Raw genomic sequence first — 16397 nt, 5'->3', positions numbered from 1 at the left:
ATTTGATTTTGAGGTTGTTTTGTTTTGTTTGTATGGGTTTTTAAACTTTGTTTTGTTTGGTTATTTTCCACTGGAGGGCTCTTTTGTAGGGAGCTATTTTGCACTGACAGGACTGTCAGCCTTTCTTGGTGACTCTTTTACGCTGACATTTCCACAGAAGAGTGTGTGTTAGAGATATTCACTGTTTGCTCTTTCGTTTTAATTCTGCAGGGACATACAGTATTATTTGGGAGCATTTGTGGTAATACAGGGCAACAAGCAAAAGGGAAGAGATACAGAAGATGGAAAAGGATGAAGAAAAATGTTTTCAACTTCTGCAAAGTGTTATAAATTATGGAGTAGATTCAGAAATCATTTGTAATCTCAAACACTTTAGGCAAAAATTTTAAAGCTGTTTTGTAAATTAACTGTAGTGTAGAATGTAGGACTACATGCATGTGTGTTATTGGACAGGACTGCACAGTCCTAGTGGAGGAGTATGTTAGCTATGGTCTGGCAACTTGTTTTTGAAAATTAAGCAGCTTGACTTCTTAAATAATACTACCTCAAATGCGTATTTTGGCAGAATTTTCCTGTGTGGTTTGCAGTGGTCTAGTATCCATTCTAGCTCCTGGGACAGTATCCAGCCCTGAGGGACTGCTGGTCACAAACACAGTCTTTGTGCTCTACTAGGAACAACTGGAAGCTTAAATTTAAATTTTGATCTGTTTTACAGCTATCTAGTATGCAAGTCATAGTTTCTGCATTGTCTTTCTGAACACCATCTGTCTCTAATCTGCTGCTAGCTGCCATATTGACCTATGAGTGAAACAAAAAGAAAATTATTTTGTGGTTAGGATTGCTATTAAAGTTCTTACTTAATTTTATGAACTATAAGGCGTGCTGTGTACTAGCAGTTATGGTACCAAGACTAGAATACATTCTTGTTTGTAAAGCTGGTGTGGATGACTCTGAAGACTGAGTTAAGATTGTTGGTGAGGGGAGAAGCTAAAATGCTTTGGTTGACTCTGGTGCCAAGAAGAGGAGACACAGAAACTAATGAGTAGAGCAAAAATGTCACATCAGCACAATGTGGCTGAAAACTTCAAAGGGCACAAGTTGTTATTTTTGCTTTTAGTTCTAAAAAATGTGTATTCCCTCCTTTCTCCCAGTTGAAAGGCATTGAATGAAAGCATTTTATTCGAGGCAGTACTACAGAGCTGTTGATAGATAACCTTGAGTGCAATAGTGCCTAATGTTCTCTTCTGTTTTACAGAAAGATCCAGATTACTTGAAGCTCTGGTTGGATAGTTTTGTGTCCAGCTATGAACAGTTTCTGGATGTGGACTTTGAGAAGCTGCCAACGAGGTATGTAGAATTACAGACCTGTTCATCTTTCCTTGATATCTGAAACAGACCTGGCTGAGAGCCCAGTCTCATTCAATGGCAGTGCTGCCTTTAAACTAAAGGAAGTTTTTTAGTTGTCAAGTGGCACTCCCATTCATTTGAAGGTCAAGTTGGTTTGGGAATGATGAAACTAGGCAAATACTGATATTTGGATTATATTAGGAAATCAGCATGAGTAGTCCTTGGTTTTGCTCAATGAAATAGAATTGTTATTCCTCGTGTTCCTCATTTTTTTGATAATGTTGCATATGAAATAGTGTTTGCTGTCTGCATCATCAGTAGCTGAAGAGAAGCAAGGTGTAGGTAAAGAGTTTTATAATTTTATTTGAGGAGTTGCTTTAAGATTAAGAATGAATTAAATGCTCAATGAAAGATTTGGGTATCTTAGCTGAAAAATTTAAAAATTAAAACCTGTACTAGTTATAGACTTGAAAGTGATATCCTTGCATCCATGAAGACTTCAGTTCAGGGTAAGAGCATTGCTGACTTCCCTTATGTTGCTTACCTAAAGTTGCCACTTGTAATCATGAGGGGCTATTGAATTTCAAAGTTTCATATTTAGTATTTTAAATTTGTATGCTGTGTTATCATGATTGTGTTTTCATGTCTAACTTTGAAAATGAGGAGTAGAAACTTAGGTATTGGATGTTTCCTCTTGCTTTTGAGGTGCTTGGATGAACTAGAGGTTTTGAGGAAAACCAAATGTTATTAGGATTCAGAATTCATGAGAGCTGGTGTCGGTATTATAGCTGATATCACTAATGGTGTTTGAAAGCAAAGTGTGGTGCCCCTGCATGATGGCTGCTCTCCAAGCCCTGTTGAAATCAATGGAAATTCTTTAATGGGCTTTGGATCAGATCCTGTTTGAAGTGCAAGTGATAGCCTCTAATGTTGCAAGGAAATGAGGAATGCTGCAACTGGATCTCAGCAAATAAAACCTGGACTTCCCAGCTCTTCGTATTAAAATTTTCCTTATAATGCCTATGTGAGTGCCAAATATGCAGTGCAAATACCAATAAGCAAGACCTTCAAGTTAATGCTGTGATCTTCCAGAAAATTTATTTCTTTACTGTGTCAAAAATGCATCTTACTATGTTTAGTTAAGGAAAAATTTTTTTGTTTGAAGCAGGTTATCTTTAACATACTATTTAGTATTGAAATGTGAACACCAGAAGAGAAAGATGTTTTAGTATTTTGACTTAAAGGGGTTTTTAGTTTATTTAAACTCTGAGTTTAAGTGTGTTTTAGTGTATATGTTCATGGTTCTGGTGTCATTTTTTTTTCCCAGCAACATAAAGCTTAGTTGTGCAGAGCAATACCAGCATCTTCATTGTGATAAATGGTGACTTTAGTGAGTGTAAAAAGAGTGTGTTTTTCTGAGGTTACTAATAGGATTAGTGATTTAGTCTGGAAGAGTAGAACCATGTGGATTTAGACTCATTTGTGTAACAGATGTAAAGAAAAAGCATCAAAACAACATAGGGATGAAGGCAGATAATTCTGTGCTTTTCTATCTGCATCAAAAAAACCCACAACAATCAGATATTAGAATTAACAAAGAATTGCAGTTTCTGCCATTATATGCATTTATGATATAATCAGGCATGTGATAAGTGGCATCTTTCTGAGGTTTGTCAGTTTGTATTGTAGGCATTTACATTGTGAAAACAGTAATACTGGGCCCATGAAAAAGAAAAGTGGGTCAGTGTGGGACCACCACGCTGTTTCCAGTGACTCCAGGGACCATAGGACCTTGTGGACTTACTTTTTTTAAACTGGATTCCTTATTAGACAATTAATTCAGTCTTTTGGTCTTGAAAAAAATATGTGATGCTGGCTAAAATGAGAAACTGACTGCATCAATACTTTTTTAATTTCTTTTTTTCTTTTTTTCCTTCTATAAATCTTGGTATGTTTTACAGCTATATGCCTGAAAGACCTTGTGTACTGAAAAGTTAATGGCAGGAAATAATGAGAAACTGTTTAGGGAGAAGAAGGCTTGCACAGATTGCTGGACACAACTAACCTTTTGGAAGAGAGGCATGAAATTCTGTGTCAATCTAAAACATATGTGGGGTTTTTTAGCATCCAAGAAAATACCACTTAAGAAATGTAAAGATTCTATTACAGGTTTGGGTTTGTTTTTTTTTTTCTTCCTGATAGAAGGGCTCTTAGTTGGCACTGTCACTTGCTGATTTAACTCATAAGAGTGTTCTTTCTATAAATTAAAATATATAATTTCCTGAAGTCTGCTCTGGAAATCTGAAAGATGCTAAGCAGAGCAGAATTAGGAAACCTCTAAATATAGTGTACGAGTATATCCAGTGGTATGATTTGACTGTATAAGCAGAGCTTACACAGTTATGCAGCTTACAGGCTTATACAGCTTCAGTTCTACCCCTATCTTTGCACATCTACTCTATAGGAAATGGCTCATGGATGATGTCATTAATGATTTTGCTGAAAAGGACAATGTATCAGCTATGCTGGTGGGCTTCAGCATTGAGTACAAAAGACCAGCATACCTGTCTGTTCTTTCCCTCAAAACATGTATTCATGTCATATATATTTACCATAAAAAAGATAAAACCTTTACCAGCTGGTGTGAGGATTTTTCCTCCTCGTTGGAGAGGAATTGCCATTTGATTTAATACTTTTAAAAATAACAAAGGCCTCCAGAGTGTTGTCATTCCTTTTTTCTGCTTTTGGTTTGCATGGCCTTGAGCAAAGGAGCTTAAAGGAAGCTCGTGCAAAGTACCATAGAAACAGTATTTTATTAGCTTGCTGACTTCAAATCCACATAAAAATGGTACAGAAATGATGATAGGAATGCTGATTACATGGTTGGCGTGATTACATGGTGATTATTGAAAAGTAAAGCCTGGTTTGCTGCAGCAGTTTGTTCCCAAGTGCTTGCCACTGGTGGAGGAGAGTCCCCAGTGTGTGAGTTTGGGCTGTACTAGGTGCATACAATGTGGAGGTGATTCAACTCCCTTTCAAGCACCTGACATAGCAGTTTGTGTGGCTGCATAACCATCTTAATGTAATGAAGGAAATTATAGATAAAAAAGAACTTGACAGATTTGAGTCCTTCTCATATTTTTGAGGTAGGGTACAAGCAGGCAAATAATATCAGATAAGATATGATTTTTTTTTAATATAGTTTTTTTTCCTTCCTTTTGGAATACTTCAACAGTTTAAACAGTGAGTCTTGTTGGGAAAAACAGCTATACGTGTCAGTAAATTTAAGTCTTAGGTGTTTGTGGTGGTAGTAGTAGTTTGCTCTGGGGTGAAAAACCCTTGATTATTTATAAAGATTTATATTTATTTATATACTCTATAGTGTATTCATTTTGGATAATCCCAGTTAGGATTTCTCATGCTGGTCTGACACAAGGCACTAAATTCTCATGGGTTGTGCAATAGCACAGACAGGCAGCTACTGCAAAGAAAACATTCTTTGGGATGTGAGGCATGAAGGGTATGCTGTTTGCTCTCTTGTAAAGCATTTCACGATCTTACTGAAAAAGACTTGTTGGCCATTTTAGGGAGTTAACTTCTGGAAATATGATTTCAGCTGCAAAAAAATATGGTTTTCCTAATACTGAGAGGGAATTTTTGAAATCTGAAATACAGAATCTGAATTATCACATTATGAGGAACCATGCTTGTAGTTCTATGGAGTATGGATCTGCTGGCATCTTGAGGGGTAAAGTTGCTATCACAGAAATTAAAATTTTGGTTTTGGCAATGTTGGGGAAAAAAGCAGTTCTCAGTTTTGTGGTTAGGGTCGCTATCAGCTTAGAGCCTAGACACATAAAATTTGTATTATGACTTTCTGAATCCCTTGAGATTCTGAATCCCAGGATCTGAAAAGCAAATTGCCCAACTCCATCAAGAGGCAAGAAAATGAACAGTAGGTGGTTGTCTGTATAAGTATATGTAACACTTGTTTTCTAGGGTATGGGAGCTTTCTGATGCTTATACCTGTCTAGATGTTTCACTAAATTGGGTCTCTGTTTTACCCTTCTGTAAAGGTTTCCTTTTTAACATTAGAAGCTAAACAATGGATTGTTTCCCATTTCCTTCAAATAATAGCTATTGTGCTATATAGTGCAAGTCATTGCACTTCTACATGCTTTTTTTGTGCTTTTTCTTGCCCAGATGTATGTATGCAAGGGTTGTAATAGTGAGGTTTTAGCTGAATTTTTTGTTGTAGCTTTTTTTTTTCTGGCTTTGGCAATGTTGAACAATTGTAATCTGTAAGGCTCTTGCTTGTTTTCCTTTTTCTGTGTGGAATTCATAGAGGATGTGTAAGGGTAAATAGCTGCTGCCAAAGGCTAACTCTTCTTAGCATGTGCAACAGTGGATAAGCAGTCTTCATCCCAAAAAGTGTTCTAGCAGATTGGTATATTTCTATACTGTTGCTGAAATTGGTTGCTTTATGGTTGTTCCTGGATCATTGACTTATTTGGTTTTGGATCACTGGAAAAAAATCACAAATAAATGCATTCTTTTCTTCATGTCTTGGTTCTCACTAGTGCGTTTCTAAAAATGTTGTAGTTTAGCAGAAAACAATAGGCAAGATAATTTTGTATGGCTTTTTGAATTTTATGTAAGAATAGCATGAGGTTCACTGTGGATGAATACCAACTGGGCTTCAATAACTATGTAATAATTGGCATCTCATTTATTTGGACACTTTTAGTCTTCAGTAGAAAGCTGAAAAAGGTTTTTTCAAATATGTTTTGCTTTCATGTTTCATTCCATTGTGGTTGTTCCTAGGGATTTCTCAGGCCACCTGTTTGCCTGATGAAGATCATGCAATTTCTTTGTGGCAGTTAAGACAGCTCGTTGCATGGAGGTAGATCTAGGAATCCACTTAATGAATTACAACGCTTTTTAAAAAATGTAGTTCATTGCTGGAGCAAAGAAAGCTCAAGCTGGTGTATTGCCACCACACATTTCCTTGTGGTTCATTAGAAAGTGTTTGTGATCTGTCAGTTGGGTGACCTTTCCCACAGACCTTTACTGGAACACTACAGGAGTACAGGGAAATCAATTGGTAGCTTGTCATTTGTATGATTAACAGTTTTGTGTCTGGCTTGTTTCATTAGGGTGGATGACATTCCGCCAGGAATATCGTTGCTTCCTGATAACATTCTTCAGGTCCTCAGGCTTCAGCTGCTACAGTGTGTCCAGAAAATGTCAGATGGCCTGGAAGAGCAGCAGCAGACTCTGTCACTTTTGCTTGTGAAATTCTTTATCATCCTTTGCAGGTATTTGTTCTAATTGTTACCTCAGCAAGGCTACTGTTTTGTTTAAGAAATCTTGATGCAGCCTATATAGATTTTAGTGGCATATATGATGTGATTTCACATTTTCCAGTAGAAACAGAGAAAGGATACTTCTCACAATCTTCAAAATGAAGGAAGAGGGAATAAAGGAGAGAGAGAGGAGCAATGCAGTCATCTTAGCAATAATGTTTGTGATAGGAATAGAAGGGGATTAAATGCTAAATTCCTTGTAATTATAGAAGATAAATCTATGGGAATTCAAGATATGATGTACCTGTTATAAGAAATATTTTAAAAGAAAAGGTGCACTCTAGCAAGTGTTAGATATGAAATAACTTGAGAGAATTGTACAGGAAGAACTGTTTCACATTCTTAACATGCTTATAATTCCATAAACAGCTTGTGAAACTTATTACACTGCTCATGCAGCTGATTTTCTTCTGAAGCTTCTTCCTGATAGTGTAATTCTGTTGACACAAATGAGTAACTGATTTTAGGGATCTATTCCTCACTATTTCTTCAGTTTTCTGTTGTAAAGTGCATTTAGAGAGAGAAAGGGGCTAAAATGTAATAGAGAATCTCCTTTACTGAGGAGTATTTGAAGCAGCATTTTTTAATACTTTGGCTTTCCTTACCTCTGAAACAATGCAAAGAGCTATATGGCAGTGTTTAAGTATCCTGGAATACTGACTATAAACTGAGTAGATGGTGATAATGTGTTTCCAAATTACAAAGAGTTGTGACCTTTCCATGCTGAAAAGTTCTCCTGTTGTCATCACTTTGGTATCTATCTTTGTGACTTGTCTTCAAAACTGAGAAATTCTGAGTTGTTACTGCTTTATTTTCTAAAATAATTTGTAGGTGTTTGTTTTCCTCCAAAGAATTTAAAGTGAATAAATGTTTCTATGTCATATATTTGCTAAAGTTTTAGAAAGTGTATGCACTACGAAAGTGGAAGTTACTGTCTTTGTTATCAGATGCTATTTCTGAGCTTTCTATTTAGGGTGTCCTGGGAATCTGCTTAACCTCTGAAACCCCAAATTCCAGATAGAATTGGCATGCAGCAGAGTGATTTGAGTCTTTCTTCCTGTTAGATGAAAACTTGTGAGCTCTGTAGCTGTGACAGAAATAAACATTTAAGTATGTGTAGTCTTTTGGAGAGTACTTTTGAAATGTTGGTATACTTTTGTATGAATATAGACAGAATGCTAAAACAAACATTGTTTGAACTAGCTTCAAATGGTACACTGTGTACAATTCTGTGGTTTTTATGTTGTCTTCACAGGAATTTGGCTAATGTGGAAGAGATTGGGATGTGTTCATATATTAACCACGTTATCACCATGACTACATTATACATTCAACAGGTATGTGGTTAACAATTCTCATTTGTATTTCTGCCATCTGATACTTCTGCTCCTCTTTATGTGATCTGCTTTTTCAATAATAGTGTTATGTGGAGACCAATTCATAGGCTTAGGACTTTTCTGGGGGAGATCAAGATTAATTTTCAACTTCTAGAAAGTTTCTGACCACAGCTTTCTTTTTCTCCTCAGTTAAAAAGCAAAACAAAAGAAAAAGAAGTGGAAGATCAGACCTCCATAGAAGAATTTGTGAGACATGCGTTGGCATTTTGTGAAAGTCTTTACGATCCATATCGAAACTGGAGGCAGCGAATTGCAGGGTATGTGTGGACTAGCACAGGATTGTAAATGCTGTGGTTTATTATAGCTTTAACCATGGATCTATGGAATCACACCACAGAAAAGTGTTATGCTTTCTCAAAATGGATATGATTTAAATAACTTTCATAAAGTATGAAAATTAAAAGAAAATTAAATTTGGTGATATACTAAGAAGGTGATTGGTTGTAACTGACCCGCCAAAAAGGTCCTTGCGTTGTTTCTCCTTCCAAAAACTGGCCATTTTTTTAAGCTGGTAGAGCAAAGAAGCCAAAAGGAATGTGATAGGCAGACATGCTTGAATTAGGCCAAAAGAAGTTAGTGAAGTTCACATTATAGGTAAGTTACATCTTTGAAAACAAGTTTGTAAGTGTATCAGTAGAATTACATCCCTTTAGTTTGATGGTGCATTCCCTCCAGCCTAACGAACCCATAATAATGTTTTATGCCCATTTAAAATTGTTTGGTCAAGAAATGTGGCAGTCTAGCTGGTGGCTTAGTTAAAATAAGCATGGACTAAATAAGAGACTGCTGGCGATTCGTGTTTTCAGGAGAACATACTACTTGACTATTCTTTTATCCAGTAGGCTAATGATAACTCCTGATTTTTGGCAGTGTTTTCCACTATGTTGTATTATAATTTCATATTATAAGTCATAAATGAATGAGTAAAACATAAACAGAGGTATCCTATCTAATTTCCTTGGTGCATGTTTTTTAATGTAATTGCAGACGTTTCCTTAGTACAGTTGAAAGGAGCAGACAGAAGTATAAACCAGCTTCCCTCACTGTTGAGTTTGTCCCTTTCTTTTACCGTAAGTATGACTAACAGCCTGTTAAAAAATAGTCATCTTTGGAGGAATGAACTTATTGAGTCTAAGTAACTTTCTCCTAACCATGCCTGATAGTGTTGAAGTCCCTTAACTTGCTTTCTGAGGCTGAATGAACTGGGTTACTTTGCTTGTTTTTTGTACTTGTTTTTTGCTCTGAGCATCACTATTTTGCCATTCCTGCTCATCTATGAAAGCCTTTTTCTTTATTCCCAGGCTTTATTTCAGTGCTTAGCGTGGTTTAATAGGATTGGTTCTGTGAATTGCCAACTTTTCCATTTATTATGGTGCGTAGTGATTGCACTTGATCCCTGTAGTAACTGTGTTGATAGCTCTGATGTTATGGGGGAAAATAATTTTTGGGAAGTGTTCATGCACTTTTTCTCTTTAATATGATTTAACAGCTAAAAAAAGATGAAATTCTGTGCTATTCAACTAGCAAATGCTCCTTGGACTGCAGTTTAGGAAACTGTTTTCTCTCTGGTTAAATCATTAAGGCTACTTTGGAATTCATGTGTTCTTACCATTACACATTGTTTGTGTGGAAAAGAAGGATTTACATGTCCATATTCTGTACATAAATCTCAGGAATGTGGGATGCCCAGATAGTTTGCCAGTTTAGCATACGAAAGTGCTAGTGCCTACAGAATTGAAGCAGCAGGAATAAGCTGGAGGGATGGGGAGTGAAGGAATGAAATCAGTCCTTTTTCAGCTATCCATTAACCTAGTTTTAATTGGAAGTAAAAAAAAATTCTCTTCCTAGAGTGGTAGCATTTATGAATTTGATTCTTCTAGGTTTAAATCACAGCCCCTGTTCCTTGACAATCCATTTCTGTGTACAAAAACCAGGATAGTTTCCAAAAAGACCAAATTGTTGGTGCCAGTCACATACCCTTGTCTATGTGCCAGGGCACTGGAAACACACTCTAAAGGCTGCTACTGAGGAATGTCATCTGTAGGTTTTCTCCTCTCTAGCTGGTGCGTTGCACTGTGGTTCCTCCTAAGTCTCTTAATTACCACACTTTTAGCTCAGTCACTTTATATGATATTTAACAGGCAGATACTCATCTGCTTTTTGGCCAACTGACAGAGAGGGCAGAGTAAGAAATTGCTGAGCATGTGCCTTAAGCATTCTGCCATGGCAGGACTAATTTCAGGGGAGGTGGTTTCTCTCTACCAAGCCTAATGATTTATTCACAGTCTGCTCAGTACTGCTCTTTTCAGTTTGTCTGAGGTCCTACAAAGATCCAGAGGCTATAAGTCAAGGAGTGGTGGTTCTAGCTCACTAACAGTGTGGTCATCTAAGCTTTGTTCTCTATTGGAGAATAGATTTTAAAAATATCTCTGCAATCTGCTTTTAAAACAGGCTTAGACATTCAGTATATAGTCAGAAATATTACTTGCCCATCATTGGTACTTGTCTTAAAGGTTATATTATTATTATTATTATTATTATTATTATTATTATTTTAATAAACATAAAAATATTGCATTTTCAGTTTCTAATGTTCATTTAAAATTTCAGTTTTTACAAGCCAAATAATGAATCAGTTCTATTTTATAAAGTTATTGGAAGTTTTACAATGGTTACTTCAAAAAATAATCCTTTGTAGTTTCTTGCAGCTACTTTGGGTCTAGTGTTATTGCTGTAACTACAATATCCTGGTTATATATATTGCTAAGAAGAATTCCTGAGGCTGTTTGGGACTAATTTCTCTTAGATACGGCAAGAGAAGAGATGTAGGATAGTTGTCTTTAAAGAGATTACTGCTAGAAAGGTTACAGATCTGCACAGGATTCTCTGGCAATCTGCCTTGAAGTGAGCAAGCTCAGGGACTGTTTTTTTGGGCTACCTGCACTGCATATGGCATCAGACTTTTCATGCCAAAATTTCTCTAAACTTAGTCATGCTTGATAACTGGTTGTGTGTTAGCATGTCCTCCTATTTCTCATTAGTATGGACAAAATGGGCTCATTTTTGCATTATGAACCAGGAGCAAAAGTTGTGTGTCTATAGTTCTGTCAGCTGGCATGGAAACTTTTATGCAAGCAGAAGGTGTGGCCCTGTGAATTCCTGATAAATGTGGTCATGTTGTATTACTTTGATAGTGCTGGAATTGGTGTGTTTGTGTCTGAGTTATGTAAAAGAAAGTGGAGATGATATAGTTGATTTTTTTTTTAAAATTTGTGTGATGACTGGGAATATAGGAGGGTATTTTTATTATTTGTTGGTGGGGTTTTTTGATGAAAATCTCCTTTTTATTTAATCAGAATGCTTTCAAGAAAGTGAACATCTCAAGGAAAGCCTAAAATGTTGCCTGCTACATCTGTTTGGAGCTATTGTGGCTGGTGGTCAGGTAAGGATGCTCTAAACTATTCAGCTGCTGAAACCTCTAAATGCTTGTTCCTTGTTTGAGACTTTTAAATGCTCCATAACTTGTAAATGAGAAGAATTTATTATTGATGATTAATTCTTTTTCTCTTATGAATTTTGGGATTGTTCTGTGCAGTAATACCTAAATGCTAAAAGGTGGGTCCTGATTTCAAGTAACAGTAGAGGTTTGCTGTTCAGAACAACTACATGTTCATATGAACTTACTGTAATATTTTAAAGAAGAAATGTGGGGGACTAGATTAGGAATTTCCAGCTGCAAAGATGAAAGTTTTGTGCTCATGTGCATGAAATTGATCTAGCTTACTTCCCAATGCTGAAAGCAAGCTGTTTTCAGTAGGAGGCATGGGGCCTTTACAGCTTGGAAGCTGTTCAAAGTCTTGGAAAGAATATGAGGAAAAGAGAGTATTCATCATCAGCAAAGCCAACAGCCTCCTTCTTGCTGACTTCTGTAATGCCGTACTTAGTCTGGTCACAAGCAGCTGTTACTACTGATGGTCTTGAAGAGAGGTGTTTTTAAAGGTTGCTGTGGAGCTCCTCTCCATCAGGGAAGGCACACTGAGACTGAGCAGGATGGGCAGAAGCAGCTGACCTGACTGGCAAAAAGGGTGCAATCTCACTGTACCCAGACAGAGTGATCAGAGCAGGTCTGGTGGCAGTAACCAGGACCAGCCAGCCCAGAACACTGGACAGGTCTGTAGTGATAAAGCCTGATGTCAAGCCAGAAGTCTGGTCAGCACATCAGAGTAAGGGTTTGGTCTGCTAGTGGTAACTAGAGTCAGACAAGAGGACAGTGGTTGCCAGGCCCCTCCATAGCCATGAGGAGGTCTAAGGTCAAGCCGGGCAGTCAAACAGGTCAGGTTCAAGGCAGACATGGCCAGGCATGGCTGTGGCTGCAGTGTAGATCAAACAGGTAAAGGGTTGAGAGCCAAAACTTGAATGCAGCTCCCTACAGTGGGCAGGGAGTCCCTGACAGGCCTTCTCAAAGCTCACTACAACCCTGGGCTCCTGTCCCCAAGTCTACACAGTCAGACCCCCAGGAAGAAAGGTGAAGAGAATGCTCTCAAGACCCAGACAAACGTTTGCTAATTATTGTGTTCTTATCACGTGTTCTAAAGTATCATGAATCTCATAATCTAAAATAAAAACTCAGGTGACTGTTTGCCTAGAATTAGCAGTTTATCAAGGCTATCTTATTAGAATTTTATAGCATGTGTTTGTATTTCCTTTTCTGTATAAGCATTCTCTTCGAAAATCAGAGCCTATTTAAGTGAACAAGATGGGATGCATTTCATCTGTAGCCATCAGCATAATCCAAATAGAATGTTTCATAGTTATTTAACAACTACGTAGCATTGGTAGATATAACAATGCATGTTGCACAATTCAGTTAACTCAGGTAGACACAGCTGGTTTGAAGAGGTTTAAATTCTTCAACATTTGTTTTGCTTAATAATTTTGTTGCCTCATGGTTTCAGAGGAATGCTCTTCAAGCAGTATCTCCTGCCACCATGGAAGTCTTGATGCGTGTTTTAGCAGACTGTGACAACTGGGATGACAGAAACCCTGAGGAAGTGAGCAGGAAGGCAGAGCTGACTCTGAAGTGCCTGACTGAAGTTGTCCATATCCTCCTAACCAGCAGCTCTGACCAGCGCCAAGTTGAGACAAGTACAATACTGGAGAACTATTTCAAATTGCTTAATTCAGACCATTCAGCCTTACCTAATCCAAGGAGATGCAGGCAGTGGGAGAGCAGATTCATAGCACTACAGATCCAAATGCTTAGTGAGTACCTAGTTGTGCAATTCCTTTCAATATTTCTTGACAGTAACTCTGAAGCAAGTAGTGATTGAACCATGATAGTAATACAACTGAAAGTTCTACCAAAAATGTTGACTTCGCTAAGCAGTTAAAATTTTCTAACACTTCTTCTTTGATATTTCTTGAGATATATTCTTGTTTAATCATTTACTATTAAAAAAAATCAGAAGAAACCATATCAGATTACTACCATTTAACCAGAGTGTCAAGGTTCATAGACTGAAAATCTTTATTAAAAGAGAAGAACTTTGCTAGACAACAAGTGACACTTATCAGAACCTTAGTAATTGCAGAATAACACTCTTCTGTAATAAAATAGCTGTGTGGTGCTGTTTTGTAATAGTTGGATTTTCAAATGGCATTGTTGTAAACATTGGCCAAAAGTAATAGTTGAAAGACTTGGGTAGAAGTTTTTGGGTAGGAATTCAGGGGTTTGTGTTTTTTCCATTTTGATGTTCAGTGTGGGAAGTAAAGGTGTTTCTTTTCCCATACTTCCAAGAAAACTGAGGAATAGTACTGTGGCCATGGAGAATGCTTACAGAGTAAGGCTGCTGTAGAATGCAGAGTAGTTGCTTGTCAAGGAAGCAAGGGTTCATGTGCTTTAAAAAAAAAAGTAATACTGCTTATATACTCACAAAAACTTGAAACAGAGCCCCAAAGAAATCAAAGATACTCATTAGCTGAATTTTTCTCCATATATAGTAAGCTATGTGGTAATTTTTACAGTATCAAAATGTTTAGCTTTAGGCCTAGTGATTTGTTCTTACAATGCATATCCTTCCTGATCAAAAATGCAGATCATATGTTTTGTCTAATTTTTTCCTGGTGTGTATTATGGAATGGGCAGCAAAAAATGCTGGGTAGATTTGGGAAGTGTTTTGTCTTTGATGCCACTTCTGTTTTAATTTTATAGATACCATCACAGCCATGTTAGACTGCACAGATAGGCCTGTTCTGCAGGCAATTTTCCTTAACAGTAACTGCTTTGAGCATCTCATTCGACTGTTGCAGAACTGCAAGGTAAGTTTTCCTTTATCAGCATATTTTTAACAAAACCTGCCTTGTAATATTGCAAGTATATGAATTACCTTTATATCTTCATTCTGAATTAGAAGCAACTTTAAAGTGTCTACACAGTGGAAGTAAAACTTTGGATTGGTTAGTCACTTAATGCCATGGAAGATCTCAAAGATCCAAGATGCTCAAAAAAATTTTTTTATTACTAATGAAGTAGAGGTGTCTCGTGTCTGTCATGTGGTTAAAGCAATGAATACTTACTTTGAGTTCTGAGCAAAATATCTTTACAGACCCTGCTCAGTCTCTAAAATCTGTTGCAATACTGTGTCTTTGAATCAGTGCTGAATCTTTTTCTACCTATTAAAATCTCTCAGATGTTAGACTTTGAGCAAAGCACACTGATCTCTAACAATATGTCTGATTAAAAAATCACCTTTTTATTTGGGTTTTTGTTGTGGGATTTCTTGGGTTTTTTTGTCTTGTTTTGTTTCTTTTCTATTCTGTCACTGAAACGCTAGGAAGTCACTGAACTGCTGCCAGATGGAGGTCTGAATTCTAATTTCAGTGGAATGTTTTTCCATTAAAAAAATCTTGCTGGTGTGCCATTGTAAGTGTTTCAAAATATTTGAGTAGCTGACATAAAACATGACCTCAAGCTGTTAAAGTTCTTTAATTATTCCTCTTTTACATAGGATTTAGGGTTTTCATCTCAACTGCAAATGGTCATAATGTGCCAGCTTCCACTGATTGCACTGATTTCATTTTTCCTCGTGTGAAAGAGCACAGATGTGATGTAACTCTCTGCACGGATTTATTTCTCTTTTTGTGATATGTTAGTGACATGGCTGTTTTGAGCTCTTCTGATACTAGATAATTTAATGCTAGCTACAGTGTGCAATTTGTTTCTAATCCGTTTAGATTTTGGATTAGAATGTATTTCAGTGCAATGATGTATTAAAAATAAATGTGTTTGGATTATGTCTTAATTATAATCAGTGGCAGAATGCCAACTGACTGGAAGTGTTTTGAATAGTTCACAGTTTTATTATCTCCTTCTGAAAATACATTGTTTGACCTTTCCATTCTCCTCCTCTGTTTGGGAATCTCTGCCTATTTTTGTACTAACCTTGTACTCTATAAGAAACTCCTTTTTCAGTTTCTTCTAAAATCAACAGTGTAATGTTTACCTCTTCATGGAGAATCTTAGCTGTGTTCCTCCTCTCTTAAACAAGTGGTGGAATTTAAGAAGGCAGGAACACCTACTCTATTTTTTCCGTAGCTTGCTGTTTTTATTTGTATTCTGCCTGTCTACATGTCATAAGATACATTCTTTTAAGGTTTTCTCCTGCGATACAGACTCACGTATCAGGATGTTGTTTAGAGATCAGTGCTGCCAGTTTGCTACACAGTGCACTTTTCTAGCCTTCTGCAGTCAAAATACCCCCAAGGATGAGAAGTGGGAGAGGACAGAGGCAGGGCAGGTGTTGCAATATATTTGTACTTCCAAATATACTGTGTCTCCATTCTTTTTCAAAGCCAAATACCAAAGATTGATTTAGCTGTGGAATTAGGATTTCTCCTTATTAGCTGGGAGTGGATACCCTAGTTCTAGATTATTTTTTCTCTATTTGTGAGAATTGCTACTGGGTTCCTAAGCAAGCTGTGTGTGAAAAGCACGTTCTACATCTCTGCAGAGAGCATGAGAGTCCCTACACATATCTGAAACTCAGGAAGCTATTGGATCTTCTGCAAACTTGAAATGCTAGTAATTTCTGTGGAAAGGAAGGGTAAAGAAAATCCACACCTCTATTTCTGCTGTAGATATCCCAAAGAACTTGGGGTGTTCAAAGCTGTATTTCTAGTCATACCTCCTAGTCATTTGCAGTATAACAATCATCTAAAGTGTAAGTCCTTTTTAATGCATATTTGCTGTTTTTAAGGCTCATGGGCAAACTGCCTTTCCTTAACTATA

The 16397-nt window shown here is 37.0% G+C and overlaps 1 protein-coding gene across 6 annotated transcripts in view; it reads left to right on the top strand.

Moving 5' to 3' along the window:
- Positions 1-16397, top strand: part of NBEAL1 (neurobeachin like 1) — a 79561-nt gene that overhangs the window by 15014 nt on the left and 48150 nt on the right. For all 6 annotated transcript variants that reach the window (XM_085066260.1, XM_085066259.1, XM_085066263.1 and 3 more), the window contains exons 3-10: positions 1256-1347; positions 6504-6665; positions 7969-8050; positions 8240-8367; positions 9098-9180; positions 11467-11552; positions 13066-13372; positions 14322-14428. In XM_085066260.1, the coding sequence (XP_084922386.1) occupies positions 1256-1347; positions 6504-6665; positions 7969-8050; positions 8240-8367; positions 9098-9180; positions 11467-11552; positions 13066-13372; positions 14322-14428 (1047 nt within the window). The remainder of the gene's footprint in view (positions 1-1255; positions 1348-6503; positions 6666-7968; positions 8051-8239; positions 8368-9097; positions 9181-11466; positions 11553-13065; positions 13373-14321; positions 14429-16397) is intronic.

Source organism: Lichenostomus cassidix, chromosome 7, assembly GCF_008360975.1.
Source record: "Lichenostomus cassidix isolate B80296 chromosome 7, HeHo_3.0, whole genome shotgun sequence".
In the NCBI taxonomy this organism is placed as follows: Eukaryota; Metazoa; Chordata; class Aves; order Passeriformes; family Meliphagidae; genus Lichenostomus; species Lichenostomus cassidix.
Note: the sequence above shows the minus strand (reverse complement) of the source record. Positions and strands in the feature narration are given on the sequence as shown.